The following is a 20102-nucleotide window of genomic DNA, read 5'->3' as shown; positions in this document are numbered from 1 at the left end:
TGACCATATCTAATGTCTATCATTCTTGTTACCTTAAACACATATTTTGACAATTGAGTACCTTAAATAAAGACCAGATTGAAGCAACATATTTGCATGAGTAACTCCTCTCCCTTTTCCGGGCTTAAGATTGGTTGTGAGCTATATGGTATGCAACACAAGGCGGAGTTACATGTGTAAAACATACAGAAGAGGTCCTTGTATGCCCATAGAAAAAATAAGTATATCAAAGCACAAATTGCTGTAAATTTGCTTAAACAGTTACACAAACATAAATTTTTTTTTTTAAAAAAAGCCATCAAAACCTCAATAATAAACAACTTTAGGATTTTCCTCTAGGAGCATGTGTTGTGAATATGATAGAAGTTACTTTTCAAAGTGTTTTTCGCTTGAAAATACATCAAAATAATATATTTTTCATGATTTGTTTTTTATTTTTGACATTAGTACATAAAAAAACACTAAAAAAATATTAATTTTAAGTTTTGTTTTTTTTAAATAAAGACTAAATTTTTTTAAAAAAATATGGTTCAATCATACTCTCAACTAATGTCTTCGAATAACATTTTGACCATATTTATAAAACTTTGAAAGTAGAAAATTGTCTGCTTTAAAAACATCAACAAAATTACAAGATGAATAGCCTCTTAAAAGCACTGTTATAAGACTTGACTCAACCCAACAGGCTAATCAAATAACCAAGCTAAGTTATAAAAAAAAAAGCATTTAATTAAAAATTAATGTTATTTCAATTTTTTTTATTTTAATCAAAGTTTAAGAGTCAAGTTAATTATTTTAGTATATGTTTGATATTACAAACACATATAAAATAATATGTATATTAATTACTCAAACAATTTCAAATTGATACTTGAATGCTTGAATTAAAATACACACCATGTAAGCATGTACTCGAGTCAAGTTAAAAATTTGTTTAACTACACTTAAAAGTCTAAAAATACAACCCACACAAAATACAAGAGAATTAGGAAAAGCAGGGAGAGGTACATTCTGTTTTTACGGTGATATCATGTTTTTGAAAAAAATTAAGATTTTATTTATTTTAAATTATTTTATTTATTTTTATTTTGTTTTAATATGTTGATATTAAAAATAAAATTTAAAAAATAATAAATAATATTTTAATGTATTTTAAAAAACATCCATCATCACGGATTATATTCGGTGTTTGAGAGTATAGTAGCAGTTGTTTTTCCAAGTGTTTTTCATTTCAAAACACATTAAACTAATATTTTTTTATTTTTTAAATATTATTTTTCAAAAGCGTTTTCGAAACGCAATGCCAAGCACTATCTCTGTTTGGGATTGTGGTAGTTATTACAGTTCAAAGTATTTTTAATTAGATATATATCAAAATAATTTTTTTTATTTTTTAAAATATTTTAATATTACTACATTAAAATGATTTAAAACTATTAAAAAATTATTTTTAATTAAAAAATAATAATTTAAAATTTTTAAGAATTGGGTTACCAAACAGGCACTAAATCCGTACTTCAGGTAGCGAAAGAGACTGAAACCCACAAGAAAAGAACTCTTCATTTTCTGACACTAAAAACATGTAAAGAAACACCTTGAACCGTTGATTATCTCTGTTTTTTCTATGAATGAAAACGTCTGACTCTATTCTGGGTTTTCTTTAAAATTTGCGAAGACTCCAGCTCTTTGTGTGTTTGTATATTTGTCTCTTAAATATGGCTTCTGGGTCACATTCACAAGGTGTTGAAGAAGGTGTTACTGATAAAAGTATAAAGGAAAAGTTTTGGTCTTTAAAATCAGCTTTCATGTCTCGTTTTGCGGAAATTGACGGACTTTTGTTGGCCACGAAAGAAGAAATGGAAATTGAGAAGAAGTCATTGAAGAAAGAGAAGGAATCGATGGAAGAAAAGGCTCGGAGTGAGAGATCGGAGAGATTGAAAGCTGAGATTGAGCTGAAGGAGTGTAAAAGAGAGTGTTTGCAGTTGAAGAAAGAGAAAGGAGGGTTTAATGAGTTATTGAGGAATAGTGGAGAGGATAAGAGGATAATAAGAGAGCTCAGAGAGGAAATTTGTGAGTTGAAGTGTGCGAAATTGAAGGTAGAGACTGAAGTTGATGCGTACAAGAGTAAGTTTCAGGAGCTGGAGATGAGGGTTTTCCTTTTAGAGAAGGATTTGATGTTGTTGATTCCCGAGGAGCCTGTAAATAATGTTAGGGTTTCTAGGGGGGTTGTGGAAGAGAAGGTTGTTCTGAATGAGAATGTTGTCACTGTGAAAACTGAGGTGGTTTGCAGTGATTCCAATGATACTATTGCCGTTGAGGCAAATGGTGATCCTAGGTCTCACTCACCAGAGAGCAGAAACGGTGATGTGGGGGGCCCAGGTTCGGTTTCTGGTGAGGGTTCGGGTTTGGGAGAGAGGGCTATGATTGAAAATGGAAACGGCAGTGACAGGGTTGGTAATGTGAAAGCTGAGACGATTGCTGTTGATAATCATGAGAACATGGTTTTAGGGGCAAGTGGAGGTTCTGGGAGCAACTTGCCGGAGAATGGAGATGGAAACATTGGTGCTTTAGGTATCGCTATGATCCTTGTATCGGTATCTGTTAATTTGATTATATTTGTTTATATTCGTTTGCTCGTGTTTTGGTCAGAGAACTATAAGAATACATTAGTTAAGTTGAATATGCTTGCTTTAGTTTTTCACTCATATTTTGTTTAGAGAATGTGTGGTCCGTCATATTCAGTGTACTGTTTCTGTCATATGTGATTTCGGAACTCTATTGAATTTAAATTTCTCCGTGCGACTCCACTGAAGTTCTTTGTCAAAATAAACTATGCTGCAAAATCCTTTGTAGTCCAAGAAAATTCTTGTTCATCTCTGACTCCCGTGAGCAAATGAACTTTAAAAGAACTGTGAGCCTTAAAGAGACAGAGAATAAGTGAATTAGATTAAATCATCTCAATCTCATCTGGAAAAATATCTTTCAAACTACTCAGAACATTAACATCAGGGAACTAATCAAACAACCTGTATATCTACCTGGATTACCAATAACTCAGGACAACCTCATACAAGCTTAAATGCACTAGCAATTACACTAGGCAGACTACTAAACTGACTAGTATATGTGTGATACTACCTACTGGGTATCAGGGGCACATCAAATTATAGAATGGTCTAGTGTTGCGTGGGGTATTAAGGGTATCATCTGCCACTTGAACTGGAGAGCATTTCTACAAGATGATATCACGTGATTACAACTAGCAATGTTATGTTTATGACAACCAGATATTGATAGTGCATTTTTTTGTTGCCAGGTGGATGGACACGTCAGTCACCAGACATTATAGAGATCAATGACAGTGATGATGACTCTTCTTCGAGTGCAACTTTGAGTAGAAAAAAATTAACCAAGCAAGGATATCAGCATGAAGCAGATTTAGGTCTGGAAGATGTCAACAATGAGACCAAATTGCTCAAAAGAAAACGAACCTCCCCTTCAAATTCTAAGGATGATAGTGGTGGTATCAAAGAGCCCAGGGCAACAAAATGCCAAGTGTTGATTCAAGACCCTGAAAGTGCTCCTGTCAATTATTGTGCAGCAACAACCATGTTTTCTGGAAGTGATGACAGAAGAAATATTTTTAATCAATCAAGGCAATCTCCAGCAATTTTGAGACAATGTGGGGAGAAAATTACGGTTGGACAGAATTCCCAAATACAGCGGAGGGAGCTTGTTTTGGATGGTTCTGATGGTGAGCAGAGTTCCGGCTCCTCCGACTCTGATGATTTTGATTTTCCAACTGACTTCTCTACAACACAAGCAAATAGAATCCATAAAAAGTGGAAATCTGAAGCCGACATGGTTGCTGCTCTAGAGCAAGATGTAGAACTACGTTTAAGGGCTGTTTGTGCTCTGTTCGGACAGCAGGCTGCTGTGCAGAAATCATCGAACTTTGTGTCAACTTTCCAAAATCAAGGATTTGATGAGGTTGATGCAGCCAGGTATGGCAAATTGTTCACATTGTTCTGTCTTTATGTGCCACTGGGATTATATGATTGATGGTTTTTGATTTCAGAATAATTTTCTACAATGAGGATTATTTGACCCTACTCTGTCGTGTCGAAACATTTCTTTCAGCGATGAACTACACATTCGTTCTCAGGAGTTTCTCTATGTTCTGAAGCAATTAATTTTGTAAAATAATAGAAGCAAACTGGCTTGGTGCTCATTACTCCACTGACACAGGAAAGGCTTGGACATATATGCATGTGTGCCATTATTTTTTCTGTTTTGATCGACAACTTGTACTATTGTAAATTAGAGAGAGAAGGAATTGGGGCTTTTGGATTGAAATTTGAGTTGAATGTAGAAGTGCAAGCATAAATTGGGTGTTACTTTACCAGGAGCAAGGAAGAGAGTGGAAAAGAATATGATGCTAGTCCTTGTAAGAACCCACATGCATAAGTAATTGTATTGATCAACTTGCTATAATCAGCTGGTACGTTTTAAAATTCAGGTGGTCTGTTTGATAAATGGATGAGTTAGTATTTCTCTCAATAACCCTAGAAGAAGAATAAAATCTGCCACTAGTTGTACTCTTAAGTAACTGCTCTATCTTGGTTTGTGATCATTATTTACGGCTCCTGCACCAGTATTATAACTTCTCTGAAAATATCTTTCTATGCTTTTCTATTTTAACTTCCACTTGTTGCTTGTTACCATTGTTCATAATAACAGGCTTTGCTATGCTTAACACATTTCTCCAGGGGTGCTGCTTTGGTTGAGTTTCTCACCAATGGGGATCCCCAAGGGAAGCTGAATAAATCAGCTTTGGAGTTGGCTGTAGATGACCCAGGAGGCTTCCATGATTGCAAGAGACTGGCCATCAAGTATTCCAAGCAATTATTTGAGATGTGGCAGGTGAAAGGGGAACCTCTTTTCTTCAAATGAATAGCAAATGCTGTTATCAGAAGTTCGCCGCGATGGTAGCTGCTAATCCAGTGACCTAGAAGGATTGGTCTTTTAGGTATTTTACTTTTCACCGGCCGTCACCTTGAGGCATTTACAGTCTGGTGTGCATAACTATACGTTTTACCAGCTACAATTAGCAGTACTTTAGGTATGACTGGATCCATCTGCATGTAGGTCAGTCTTGAGATCTTGAAAGGAGCAGGAATGGAAAAGATGGAGTGCTGATGTTTATATGGATCTTATTTTGCTAACGAATCTTGAAGTTATTATAGTAATGCCCTTTACTTGGTAATCAAGCTTAGTTACATACTTACATGGATGTCTTGTACTCAAGTTTGAAATTATTTCGCTGATGAATCTTGAAGTCATTATAGTACTGTTGCTCTTCGTTATTTCTTTTTAACCTTTTTAAAAATCATTTTAAAACTAAGTTCATGTTTTTATAGGGTATTTAAAGAGATTATTATATATTAATGCATTGTTTCTACTTTCACATAAAAATAAGATCTGTCATGATGATCACTCATAGATTATCAGTGCCTTTTGTTCAATCATTTTTTTGTTATTATGAAATATACATGTATAAATTACAAATTCAAAATGAACACATTTATCATTAATCGTATTTATTTTAAATTTATAATTTATATACCAAATTTGTTTTGTTATTATTTTTATATTTTGCATAATTTTGTTTCATGGATAGCTTGAGGCAGTTATGAGATCCAACTCAGTTGAAATCCAAGTTCAAGGAATCAACTCAATTTTTGACATTTTTTTTTAAAAAAAGTCTGAAACTACATTGTTTTAATAAAAAGAAACCAGGTTTTTTTAACTGACATAAAGTTATTTGAAAAGCACCCGCAACCACACTGCCAAACACGTTCATACTCTTTCGAGTTAACCTACTTGCCTGGTCAAATCTTGTAAGTTATAACTTGAATAGAAGGAATTGGGTGTCTGGGACAGGGATATTACTGTCAAAGGCAGCAAACTCCACCTAACCATTTGAAGGTTTTTAGATTAATACAAAACAAAATAGACCCAAAAATATTAAATAGTTAGGTCAAAATAATTATAAGTTTGCAACTTTGTTGATTGTAACAAAGAAGAAAGGGACCGAATCAAACCCTTTTCTGTATTAAATATCATTATTATTACAATAAAGTTTAATAAAGTTGAATTTAACTATTCTATGGTGGTTTTACAATTGCCGTCATAACCAAAGAATAGACTAGTAGTTAATCTACAACGTCTTTCTTCCACGTCTCAATCGCGATTTTACTATTAGGATAACTTCTGCGTTGACTGCATTTTGACGGGAAAGGCTTGAGGGTAACTTGGAAAACCTTTTTTCTTTTTCTGATAATATAAATGAAAATGGATCTAAAAAAAATACTAATTCTTCACATGATGGGGATAGCCCAGAAAGAGTGGGAAGAGGTCTAAAATCCTGAAGAACAATTAATATTTTGAAGCCTAAAAAAGGCAATATTTCAATTCTGACAGAAGCTGAAACTCGCTTTCAACCATCAGGGCCCTTGCTCTTTCTTTTCGTTCAAAACCTGCAGTTTGTATTGTCCAGTAGTATATTATTGCGCTTCCAGACTTCGTTTGATTCCATTGGGAACTAAAACTGGAACACGAATATTCTTATATATTCTGAAAACCAACTAAAACAGATAGATTTTTCCCATAAAAATCGAAAGTGTTTATTTAGAGAGGGAATCATGCCAGCACCAAACCCTTTTCAAGCAAATTTAACGACTCTTTTAAGGAGAATCTTTCGTCCACGACACCAAGCGGGCACCCCTAAACAATTGGAGGTTCTCGCTCATCTCTTGGGATCCATATCATCTGAAAACTTTTCCTGTTCCATTAGCATAGCTAAATTTGAATAGGATGACTCAGTGTCAGGAAAAGTAAAGCCCCCCTTGCCTGGGCTAAAGCTAAATCAAACGACAAGGAATTGAACAAACATAAGATCAAATATTCAAATAAAAACTAAGAATCTTCCAAAAGAATAAGAAAAATTTACTTTCTATTGATTTAATCGTGCAGTGCACAGATAAATACAACAGTAAATCGAGTGTGAATATATACATGGAAAAGACAAACGCGCCATCGCCTTCAAGTTCCAGCATCACGGTCTTTCACAGCCATTACTTACTGGTTGGCAGAAAGAGCCTTGACCATCTCATGATTTCTCATCCAGAGAGCTGAATCAACTGGAAGCAAAAAAAATATTGTTAAGGCAAAACCACGGATAAGCCTTTGCCGGAAAGAAAGAGAATATATATATATATATATATAAGCAAATACATTTACATGAAGGGTAAAAAGGGGTAACAAATTCTGTGTAACTGAGTTAAGAATGCGCAGAGTATAGAAAAAGCTGAACACCTCTTTTCAGCAAAGCATACCCCTTCTAGGCGAGGACACCACATAAGTTGGCCCCCCAGACCAAGGGAAATCTAAAGAACCCTGATGCCACAAATTTGAATCAAGATATTTAAAGGCCAATCTATAACCCCAGCAAAAGATTTAAAGATGCCATGGCCATTTACAAGAACAAATCACCCAACAAACTGGTGACTTGACCACTCATGCGGTGACCCAAATCAATTTTAACATCTCGTTATTCCACATTTAGTGTTCCCAAATCAATGGGGGCATACAAGCAGCAGAGACCAGACATGCCCTGATCCGATATATCCACAAAGCAAAAGTAAAGATAAGCACCTGGGTGTGCAGCACGGGTTAATAATAATATAACTCCATCACCATATATTACATGGCATGCATCTCTCCTCCTTAACCCGGGCTTGAGACCGGCTGTGTGCTATGAAATGCAGCACAGGCGGAGTTACATGCATTCAACCACACACAGGTACCAACAAGCACTCAACAGAGAAATAAGCATGCAGAAGCAAACTCTTCCAGAAAGACAAAGGCCTAAGCACATCATAAAAGCAATGGATATCAAACGAACCCCAGTACAGATAATAGAATCGAGCATTCAAAAACCTTGAGCTGTAAAATCATATTTGCTGCATACTTTGCAAAACTGTAGCTCCTCTTAGAGCAACACTTTGACAAATCAACGTTAACTACTACCACAATCTGATACCACGGAACCAAAATTCAAGGACAGTCCAACACAAGAAGATGTATCAAGAACAAACAGAAACCTCGATCCATGCAAAGCAACTTGACAATTCCAACAACAATAGCTTCGTTTTTCACACGTACTTAATGCAGGAGATATCAAACACCTTCGAAAACCATCAGATTGGTACACAGGTATTCAGAAGTGAAAGAATATTTTACAAGATCCAACATATTACCAAAGGCAATCTTAACCCAAACCATGATGTAAATTCAGTATTTGATATGGCAACATGATTGGACCGTAACTTCAAATAGCAGAAGCTCAGGCAAAATACAAAAAGCCAAAATACCAAAGTGAAGCACAGCTGGTAATCCCTGCAAACCAAATTCACCAAACAATAACTAGCCATCCATCAATAACTCCAACAGCCAAGTAGACACTGCCATTTAATAGGAAGACTAAGCCAGACTCAGGCATAAACTGAGCAGCCAGCAAGACTTTCAATGGGTCAATAGCCATCCACTGGTTCCTAAAACACAATGAGCATAAGCAACAGAGACACAGGTCAGCAGGTCAGGCCTACCACATGCGTCAAGTATAGCCAACATCAGAACACCACAATTACTTAGCAAAGACAAATGGACATGAAACTACCATTTCTAAAATTCACAAACCCGAAACATTGAGAATATCCAAGACTTGACCAGCATCCACTGATCCAAAAAAAAACACAGTACAAGGCACCACATGGTAGACAAGTGTTTTAACGAGAAAGGAGAAGACATTCCAGCTGTTGAAATATCAGTAGCTAGCAGCTTCATCCATGTTCATCAGCCCCAGAAAAGACTCAAAAGCCAAGAAATATTGATGAAAAGAACAAGAGTTGACGCAAAGGAAATCAATTAAAAGCAAAGGAACCCTTCTAGAAACACTTGCCATCTGATCTTTACATGTATCTCCAAAAGAAGCTGATCCATCAATTACCCTCCTATAAAAGAACAATTTCGCAGGAAAGATTACAACCAGAACAGAAACTCATCAAGTATCCCAAAGCAACCCCAAGCATCAAGGACTCGCTTCACCATTCTCATTCCAGTTGAAGTTTTAGGATTTTATAAAAATAAACTTAAACAAGAGCACACCAACAAAAACCAACTTGACCTTGTTACTCTGGTTACAGAGAGCTTGAAAAGGAGGAGCCATTTGGAAAAACCTATAACAGCACAATGAAGGCAGAGCAGATAGCAACACGGGAAAATTTGCAGATCTATAGCATTAGTGAAACAATAGTTGGCTCACTTGTAACTTTGCTTGTTCTAATCAAATTGCAAAAGCAAAGGATCAGACAACTTCGAGAGAGAATCTGAAATAAGAGCTTTGAGGAAAAAATATGATTAACCAGATGTCACATCACCAAGACCCTGAAGAAACACTTCCCTCATAAATGAGCCTTGGGACCCTGAAAAGATGAAAGGTAAAAACAAATTCAGCCAATCACTTCATATGTACACAGAGAGAGTTAAAGAGGATGAACCCAAAGCAAACTAGACGCGCATAGAACCGAGTTACACACACTCCCCAGTCTGAGAAAGGAAAGAAGTACTTCATGTATCAGCAAAAGCAAAAGACATTACTCAATGCCCAACAATTTTGAGCTTTGCCCTGCCTGCAAAATAGATGGCTCGACAATTTTGAAGGAACAAAACCTAAACCAAGAGCATATAGAAGAAAAAGCAGAGCAATCAGAAGTCACACATTACTAAGAACCAAAAGCACAAATTCCCTTGTAAGTTTAAGACCACCCAATAACACAGAAAAGCTTAGAATCGATGCAAGTAGAAGCGGATTATTTTCATTTATACTGCACAACCAAAATTAAGGAAACAACATGTTTACAAGTTGTTGGGAAAATAATTATCTTTGAAAACATCTATAATGTGTAGAATAAAACGTAGAAAAAATAACCGCTGACTGGGGAAAATATTTATGAGAGAATAACATGTCAAGACAAAATAATTGAAAACAAATTTCCATAAAAAAATGCGCAAACCTAGTTACAGATTTTACCTCTATTTGAGAATTAGTAAGCATAGATGTAAAGCAAATTAAAACACATCTGGTGCTTTGCCAGTTGTGGAGAGCTGTTATCATTTGATTACACTTGAAAACAAGCCATTGTAATTCTTGAAGACACCCTGAGAAACATACAGTCAAAGAGATCCTCCTTGATGCTGAAACAAATGGGTATGTTGTCGATGGTACAAATAGAAACAACAAGAATCAAAAGCAAGAGGAACACTCCTTCGTATATCTTGGCCGGAATTTATTTAATTAAGAAAAACAAAGAGATCCTATAAACATGCAAACAGAGCTTAGACTCTAGTTTTGTAAGTAAAAAAAAGGTGATTAAAATGCAAAAACAATTTTGAACAGACAATTTAACAACTCACAAGCTTCTGAAAGCAAAATAAGAAAGAATGCTCAAGAAATATTTAGCAAGAAGATTTATGGGGAAGAAGCAAAGAAAAACCTCAAGAACAAGGCAAAGGAGACCTGCTGTAGTAAGACAAGCATACTAATAACCTCCCATTCATCATTTGAAGAGATACTGGAGAAACACAATGAAGCAAAGCTCAGCTTCTTAACTCTTTATAAAAGTAAGAATTCTAGAGGACAAAACATTATTAAACACAAAGAAACAATGCAAGTTGCTGAAACATCAACACATACCAAAAAACAGTCCACATCATCAGATAACACATACCATATATCAATCCAATACTAGCATCACAATTAGAGAAAAAGTCCATATATTACTAAATGACACCCTGAAAAAACATACAACCAAATCATAAGTTAAAAAACATAACTTGAATGCAAAAAAACACATGCTGGCATCACAATTAGTGATATAGCAAATCGCCCTGTTCACTCTTTAACTTAAATTCATTTTAATAGGAGATTGTATAAAGTCAAATACTACTTACTACTATTACCACCACCACCACTAGTAATAATAGTAGCAGTAATAAAAATAATAATAAAATAAATAACAGAAGAACAACAAACATGAAGAGAGTGCAGAGAAGCTCTCAAAAGCATCAATCATCTAATCACAAAGAATATAAACACCCTCCAATCCATGCCCTAAAAATGCTTGATGAGATCCCACAAAAACACACAATTAAAACAGAGACACTAGCTCTATTGTTTTAGAATCAAAAGAAAAGTGGTGGTTTAAAATGTAGAAACAAAGTAAGAAGACACTTGGCATACAACATCATCTAGAAAACACCTGCACAAAATAGAATTAAAATTAACGAGAATAAAACAAAATAGAATTAAAATTAACGAGAATAAAAGATTTCAATATACTCAAGGAAGAATGTATCAAGAAAACAATAGTACAGAAAAATGTCCCCTATTGGTAAACCTTTGACTTGGAGCTGGTAGAACCTGCCTTGAGCAGACTGCACCGTGTTACAATTCCTTGTTTAATTTTAGTCCATGCCCTAAAAGGGTTGATGAGATCCAACAAAAACACACAATTAAAACAAGGACTCTAGCTCTATTAAACAGGTGGAAATTTAATAAGACAAAAAGGAGTTGAAGAGGGACTTAAGTAGCGCAAAATTCTGAAACATCACATATAAAAGACTAGTGTTGCTTGAACTTCATGTTCCTGGAATGACAACATAAGGTTCTTAGACCAAACACTCAAAATGCAATGCAACAAAAAAAAATACAAGAAAAGGCAAAAAACAAAAGCAGGTAATGAATTTAAACAATCTTTGGTTGATTCTAGTCCAAATATGTTCCTTCATTTATTTGGAGAGATCCTAGATGAGAAGGTACCACTAAGGTCAGACACTAGCAGCATGAATAAACTTGGGACTGTAGCTCCATTACACAAATTAAAGTGTTTAAAACAGCTACGCAGAAACCTAGATCACTGCAAATTCCAGAGGCTCAAGTGCAGAAGACTCCAATGTTCGAAGTCCTAACACAAATTGGAACTGAAACTTAAGACTAAATATCATAAGCAGGTGAAAGAAAGGAGGAAATATTATCAAGCACTCCCCAACTTAAGCCTGATTAGCATATATCCCTTGACACAGCTTAAGGATCCTGAAAAAATACACAAGCAAGCAGCAGAACAGACACCAGTCACAATTTCACAGAATCAAGGATTAAAATGTAAAAATAGTCACAAAATACGTGTACATTGTTCTTGAAAACATCCTTGCCTACAAACCACTACACCGAGTTAAAAGAGGACTGCAAGCTCAAAAGCCTCATGTAAGAAAAAAAAACTCATTATCAACTTAAAATACTAGCAAAGAAAGGAAAGGGTAGGTAATGAAATAAACACTCCCAGATAATTGTAGTCCACATCCTCGTTAAATTGGAAGGATCCTAGAAAAAAGTTTAATGTCAGACACTAGTCATTCTCCAGAAAAGACACACATCTTAGTAAAAGACAAAAATACTAGCAAAGAAAGGAAAGGGTAGGTAATGAAATAAACACTCCCAGATAATTGTAGTCCACATCATCGTTAAATTGGAAGGATCCTAGAAAAAAGTTTAATGTCAGACTAGTTATATTTTAGTGAATATAAGAACTTATTGACTAGAATGAAAAGGCAAAGTTTAACAAAAACTCGTTTTGATCTAAAATGGAAAGGCATCTTAAGAAACTCTTGTATGTAATCTTGTTGAAAACACTATCAGCCAGAAAGTATCTGCACAATACAAAAGAAAATTAAGCAAGCAGAAGAATGGTCAGAAGTTGAAATGGGGAAATAAGAGAGATAAAAAAACAGCACCATTGGTGAAGTTCATTTGAAGTTGGTAAGAAAGTAACAACAAGCCAATGCAAAAAGCACAAGCAAACTACACCAAATTTCCTCAAAACAGTTGATGATAGATTAGGGGGAGAAGACACGATTAATATCAAAAGCTAGCTATTTAACCCATATAAATTATATAAGACTTGGAAAAGGAATTAAAGATGAATTTAATCTCCAGTGGAAGTTTCAAAAGCACCATTTAAGCGCTCTCATCGCACGGAGTTGATGACCCTGAAAACTTGTACATTGTTCTTGAAAACATCCTTGCCTACAAACCACTACACCAAGTTAAAAGGGGACTGCAAGCTCCAAAGCTTCATGTAAGGAAAAAAAACTCATTACTTCATTCTCCAGAAACGACACAACTAGCAAGACAAAAATACCAGAACATAAAGGAAAGAGTAGGTAATGAAATAAACACTCCCAGATAACTGCAGTCCACATCCTTGATAAATTGGAGGGATCCTAGAAAAAAGTTTGCAAGTAAAGGTCAGACTAGTTATATTTTAATAAATATAAGAACTTGTTGACTAGAATAAAAAAACAACGTTTAACAAAAACTCGTTTTGATCTAAAATGGGAAAGGCATCTTAAGAAACTGTGTAATCTTGTTGGAAACACTATCAGCCAGAATGTATCTGCACAAAATAAAAGAAAATTAAGCAAGCAGAAGAATGGTCAGAAGTTAATGGGGAAATAAGAGAGATAAAAAACAGCACTATTGGTGAAGTTTATTTGAAGTTGGTAGAAAGTAACAAGAAGCCACTGCAAAAAGCACAAGCAAACTACACCAAGTTTCCTCAAAACAGTTGATGATAGATTAGGGGAAGAAGACATGATTAATATCAAAAGCTAGTTATTTAACCCCTATAAATTATATAAGACTTGGAAAAGGAATTAAAGATGAATTTAGTCTCCAGTTGAAGTTTCAAAAGCACCATATATGCCTCCATGAACCTGAAAACCAAAAGCTTACAAATAAGCACACTCTAGTATGTCCCAGTGCCACGCAGAAAAATACAAAAAGCATTAAATTGAAGGGTAATCCTAGTGTTATATGTTCCTTTCAAACTGAACAAATCCTGAAGAAAATGCATACAAAAAGCAGACACAAATTTAACGATTGAAATGAGAAAACAAAGGAAAAGGCACTTGATCCATCACTGTTGAAAACTGATAATGAAAACAATAGGAAAGAAAAATGGATCCTCTTGGTGGAGCTTAGCTTGGAGCTGGAATTATAATTCCTTGTTTACTTTCAAACCATTGCCTAAATGCTTGATGGCATCCTAAAAGAACACAAAATTAAAACTCAAAGCCTAGATCCTTTTAAACAAGTACAAATTTTATTAAAAGATACAAAGGCAGAGACAAAGAATCACTTGTGAGCACTCCAAAGTTTGAAGCATCACGTATAAAAGATGTTCATAGTTCCAACTTCATGCACCTGGAAAGACAGGAAGTTCGAATCTTAAATCATACATAAAGGAAAAAAAATATAAGCAGAGAGAGGAAAAGATGTAGGCAATGAATCCGGATCTAATTGTCATCCAAATATGGTTCTTGATACATTTTGGAAGGATCCTACAAAAACATGCAACTGAAGGTAAAATTCTAGTTACACAAGTAATCTGGAACTGTCGCTCTATTAAACAGATGGAAGCATTTAAAACAGCAAAGCAGAAACTTAGTCAAGTTCATGAGCATCAAGCAAAAGACTCAATTGTTCACTGGAATAACACAAACAGAAACTTACTACAGTACAATAAAGAACGTACACCACTCCCTGACTAAAACTCGTGTTCATATGCATAACACAAACAAAAACTTTCTACAATACAATAAGCACAGTATACTTGGCACTCCCTGGCTCTAAACCCGGGTTCATATGCATTCCTTGACAACAAGAAGGATACTGGAAAAACAAACAACAGTAATATTTTGTAGAGTCAAGAAAAACAGTGGATTGAAATGTAAAATAATATTACAAGACACTAGATGCATTTTTCTCAGAAAAATCCATCTAGATGTCTGCCCAAAATGGAATTAAAGTAATGAACATAAGAAAATGTTGAGAGAGATTCCAAAGCAAGGCAAAAAAAGAATTTATAAGAAAAACAAGGTAAAGCAAGATGGCTCCTACTGATAAAGCTTAGACCCAGTAACAAAAACCATTGCCTTGAGCAGACAGCACCGAGTTGCCCATTCCCTAGAATGCTTGCTACGATCCTAAAAGAATTAAAGAAGAAATTGTATACACAAATACAGATTTAAAATAGAAGTGCAAGTTGCAAAGAATCACCATTGTCCAACTATAAGCTTCTAGAAAAAAAAATCAATCAGAATGTTCGTCTGAACACTCAAATTTAATGCAAGGCAGAGGAAAGAGTACTCTGAAATAAACACCCCTCCAAGCAATCATAATCCATATATGTTCCTTGATAACTTGGAGGGATCCTGGAAAAACATGCAAGCAAACATCGGACACAAGTTATATTTTAGTATAAATTAAAACTTGTTGACTAGAATGAAGAAAACAAAGAAACAATAATTTTGAAATAAATGAAAGGGAAAAGTTAGGAAACACTTGGTGCTATCTTATTGAAAATATTATCTAGAAAAATCTGCACAAAATAAAACGAAAATAAGCAAGCATAACTACTGTTGACACAGTTGTCAGAAGTTGAAAGTGATATGGAGAGAAATGAGTAAAGAAAACAGCCCCATTGCAAGTAAAATTTGAAGCAGGTCGGAGGTAACAAAAAAACCATTGCAAAAATCTCAAGCTCTTGGAAGAACACATAATCAAACCCAAATGCTACCTATTTAACCAGTGTAGATTATACAGGACTCAGAGGAACTTAGTCTCCAATGCAAGTTTCAAAAGCTTCATCTCATTGCACGAAGTCCATGACTGAATGAATCCAGGAAAAACACGCAAAGAAAAGAGCCAAGACAAAAGTATTGATTGAAATGAGAGAAGAAAGTTGAAGACACTTGATCTATTACTGTTGAAAAGTTATTGGTTCAATCAATGTCAAGTTAGTTCCAGAACTTTGCCAGCCAAACATTCATTACAAAACAAATGGGGTCCTAGGAAACCTCAAACAAACAGAATCTAAAACAAATGGTGAAAAATAAGAATGTTGACTGCAATACCAAAATAAAGTTAAAGAGACACCGTGCCCTCCTGAAAGCAACATGATCAGTACAAATGCACAGAGTATAACAGCATTCAGCCAAGAATAGCTTTATTTAATTCAGAACAGTGCAATCTGAAGAGAAAGAAAGGAAATCAAACCAGCTAGGCTAGAATTTCTCCTGGGTTGAATGTAGTTCAAACATGGTCCTTGATAAATTTAAAAGGATCCTAGAAAAGTGTCCAACTAAAGGTCAAACACTAACATAAATGATCAAAGCAAAAACTTAGGTCACTGCAATTTTGTTAGCACAAGTAAAAGACTCAAATGCTCAAAGTCCATGCTCCTGGAATAACACATACTCAAAACTTGAGACTAAAATATAATAACCAGGTAAAGAAAAGGAGAAGTTAACATATTGAACACTCCCAGGGCTTAACTCTAGGTCATGGTTTCCTTAACAAGCATGAATGGTCCTGGAAAATAACACAAACGAGGAGATAAAAGTTAGTGTTTTGTAAAACCAAGAACAAATTGTAGATTAAAATGTAAAAAAACAATTACATAAAATTAGAGATAAAACAGCCCTGTTGCTGAAAACAGGATATCGAGATAAAAGAGCAAAGAAAACAGCCCTGTTGCTGAAGTTGGACATAGAGATAAAACCACTGACAAAAGGCCAAGAAAACATGCAAAACAAAAGGCCAACATAAAATTATTGATCAAAATGAGAACTCGAATTTAAAGATACTTGGTCCATAATTGTTGAAAAGTGATCAGCTATAAAAAATCTTGGCGGGGTGAAAATGAAAAGAAGCAGCCCAAGCAACGCCGAGGTAATTACGAAATGTGCCAGCTCAAACATTCCTTACAGCACTGAAAAAGCAGACTTCATTTTGCATTCGAAAACTAAAGGGAGCCACAAACAAACAGCATCTAGGATAAGTAGGTTAGGAATGAGAATTGTTGGCTGCAATCCAAAATAAAGTTAGGGGACACCATGCCCTGCTATATAAGCATCATGACCGCACAAGTGTTGATTCCGAAATATGCCAGCCCAAACATTCCTTAAAGCACTGCAAAAGCAGACTTCATTTTCCATTCGAAAACTAAAGGGGTCCTGGAAGCCAAAAACAAACAGCATCTAGGATAAGTAGGTTAGGAATGAGAATTGTTGGCTGCAATCCAAAATAAAGTTAGGGGACACCATGCCCTGCTATATAAGCATCATGACCGCACAAGTGTTGATTCCGAAATATGCCAGCCCAAACATTCCTTAAAGCACTGAAAAAGCAGACTTCATTTTCCATTCGAAAACTAAGGGGGTCCTGGGAGCCACAAACGAATGAAAATTGTTGACTGCATGCCAGAATAAAGTTAGGGGACACCATACCCTGCTATAAGCATCATGACCGCACAAATGAGGAGGAAGCCATTTGCAAAAAAGACTAGTTAAATTAATTCAGAATCGTGCAAACTGAAGAGGAAGTAAAGGAATCAAACCAGCCAGACAAAATTTTCTCACGTAACTCGCCCTCCAGCACTGTCACGGGTTTCAAAAAGATTAATTATAAAGTGAAGGGTTGGTTTCAAAAAGATTAATTATAAAGGAACCAAACCAGCCTGACAAAATTTTCTCACGTAACTCGCCCTCCAGCACTGTCACGGGTTTCAAAAAGATTAATTATAAAGTCAGGGGTCACCATGCCCTGCTATAAGCATCATGATCGAACAAAAGAGAACAGTGTGACACCATTTTGCAAAAAAGACTTGATAAATTAATTCAGAATCGCGCAAACTGAATAGGGAGTAAAGGAACCAAACCAGCCAGACAAAATGTTCTCAACATAACTCGGCCTCCAGCACTGTCACAGGTTCCAAAAAGATTAATTATAAAGTCAGGGGTCACCATGCCCTGCTATAAGCATCATGATCGCACAAAAGAGGAGTGTGTGACACCATTTTGCAAAAACGACTTGATAAATTAATTCAAAATCGCGCAAACTGAAGAGGAAGTAAAGGAACCAAACCAGCCAGACAAAATTTTCTCACGTAACTCGCCCTCCAGCACTGTCACGTGTTCCCAAAAAAGATTAATTATAAAGTTAGGGGTCACCACGCCCTGCTATAAGAATCATGATCGCACAAATGAGAAGTGTGACACCATTTTGCATAAAAGACTTGATAAATTAATTCAGAATCGCGCAAAATAAAGGAACCAAACCAGCCAGACAAAGTTTTCTCACATAACTCGCCCTCCAGCACTGTCACAGGTTCCAAAAAGATTAATTATAAAGTCAGGGGTCACCATGCCCTGCTATAAGCATCATGATCGCACAAATGAGGAGTGTGTGACACCATTTTGCAAAAAAGACTTGATAAATTAATTCAAAATCGCGCAAACTGAAGAGGAAGTAAAGGAATCAAACCAGCCAGACAAAATTTTCTCACGTAACTCGCCCTCCAGCACTGTCACGTGTTCCCAAAAAAGATTAATTATAAAGTTAGGGGTCACCACGCCCTGCTATAAGCATCATGACGCACAAATGAGAAGAGTGTGACACTATTTTGCAAAAAAGACTTGATAAATTAATTCAGAATCGCGCAAAATAAAGGAACCAAACCAGCCAGACAAGATTTTCTCACATAACTCGCCTTCCAGCACTGTTACAGGTTCCAAAAAGATTAATTATAAAGTCAGGGGTCACCATGGCCTGCTATAAGCATCATGATCGCACAAATGAGAAGTGTGTGACACCATTTTGCAAAAAAGACTCGATAAATTAATTCAGAATCGCGCAAACTGAAGAGGAAGTAAAGGAACCAAACCAGCCAGACAAAATTTTCTCACGTAACTCGCCCTCCAGCACTGTCACGTGTTCCCAAAAAAATATTATGTAGAAAATAATTCTTTGAATCCATGTTTCCTCAAACATTAGCTTAAAGCTTCCAAATAGACCCGCACCAAAAACCAAAAGTAGAACTATAATAAATTGCTGAGAGGATGAAATCCAACGCAAGGAAAGGCAAAATTCAAGGCAGGATCTTCTACACGACAAGATTAGAACACATATCCAAACGATTTCAATCCTGGAAGTGACAAAATCAACTGTCTATCATGTGAATTTGAGCAATTAATCCAAATTCACAGTAAAGATTTAAAGGCAAATCAAACACGAGAGGCACAGAAGATGATCCAAACTCCAAGCATATGCAACACGATCTAAAACTTCAATATCAGGACAAGATTTCGTAAATCGAGAAACCCTAATAGCGTACGTAGAGCAGGAGAACAAAATCATAATTTACGGATCGAATGAAAAAACCTAGTTTCCCCTCGTCGCTGAAACCCTGCATCCACAAATCGCTGAAACCATAGCACCCACGGATTGCTGATACCCTGATTAGCAAAAAGATCGAAAGCAGTAAACGAAGAAGAAAGATACCAAGAACTTGAAGCCGAAGAAAATACTGAGAGAGAACCTAGATCAATGCCTCGCAGGATGGCTCGCAGGTAAAGAATTCAGAATTGTATGAATGGGCGCCTCTATTTATAGATCGAAGAGCTGGAGTTAATGGCCGGGATTAATTTCTTAATTACAAGATATACGGCCAAGATTTGTTCTTATATTAAGAGACGGTTAGGTGGACAATTATAGATCACCGGCCAGCTTGCTTTATATTTACGCGGTCCCCTGACAACTTTTAAGAAAGTTCGTAAATATAGTAATATTATTATTTAAAATATTTTTTATTTATAAATATATTAAAATAATATTGTTTTATTTTTTAAAAATTATTTTTCATAGTAATATATTAAAATAATTTAAAATGGGTGTCTCTATTTATAGATCGAAAAGCTGGAGTTAATGGCTGGGATTAATTTCTTAATTACAAGATATACGGCCAAGATTTATTCTTCAATTAAGAGACGGTTTGGTGGACCGCCAGCTTGCTTTATACTTACGCGGTCCACTGATGTTTTAATTAAAACGTAGCTTGTAATTATTTGGTAATAAAAAATAT

General features: G+C 35.5%; 1 protein-coding gene and 1 long non-coding RNA gene across 4 annotated transcripts; one reads left to right on the top strand and one right to left on the bottom strand.

The window, feature by feature from the left end:
• The first annotated feature begins 1523 nt into the window (after positions 1-1523).
• Positions 1524-5266, top strand: LOC133683140 (uncharacterized). 3 transcript variants are annotated; one of them, XM_062106672.1, is made up of 3 exons: positions 1524-2571; positions 3317-4004; positions 4741-4880. In XM_062106672.1, exons 1-3 carry the CDS (start codon positions 1716-1718, stop codon positions 4754-4756), a joined length of 1560 nt encoding a protein of 519 aa, XP_061962656.1. In that variant the 5' UTR covers positions 1524-1715; the 3' UTR covers positions 4757-4880. The 3 variants fall into 3 exon arrangements, with proteins under 3 accessions (XP_061962656.1, XP_061962655.1, XP_061962654.1); XM_062106671.1 differs by lacking the exon at positions 4741-4880 and adding an exon at positions 4141-4412; XM_062106670.1 differs by having other exon boundaries at positions 1527-2571; positions 4770-5266.
• A 1729-nt stretch (positions 5267-6995) lies between these two features.
• On the bottom strand, positions 6996-19651 carry LOC133682018 (uncharacterized). The gene is made up of 2 exons (XR_009836596.1): positions 13320-19651; positions 6996-13204 (listed from the first exon to the last, which is right to left on the bottom strand). It is a non-coding gene; the product is annotated as an uncharacterized LOC133682018 (long non-coding RNA).
• Between the last annotated feature and the right edge of the window lie 451 nt (positions 19652-20102).

Source organism: Populus nigra, chromosome 2, assembly GCF_951802175.1.
Source record: "Populus nigra chromosome 2, ddPopNigr1.1, whole genome shotgun sequence".
Lineage (NCBI taxonomy): Eukaryota > Viridiplantae > Streptophyta > Magnoliopsida > Malpighiales > Salicaceae > Populus > Populus nigra.
This window is presented reverse-complemented; position numbering and strand designations above follow the sequence as displayed.

Coding starts and splice junctions, on each gene's coding strand:
- LOC133683140 (XM_062106670.1), top strand. CDS start 1,716: ATGGCTTCTGGGTCACATTCACAAGGTGTTGAAGAAGGTGTTACTGAT. Junction 2,572..3,316: donor TGGAAACATTGGTGCTTTAG/GTATCGCTATGA, acceptor TTTTGTTGCCAG/GTGGATGGACACGTCAGTCA. Junction 4,005..4,769: donor GATGAGGTTGATGCAGCCAG/GTATGGCAAATT, acceptor ACATTTCTCCAG/GGGTGCTGCTTTGGTTGAGT.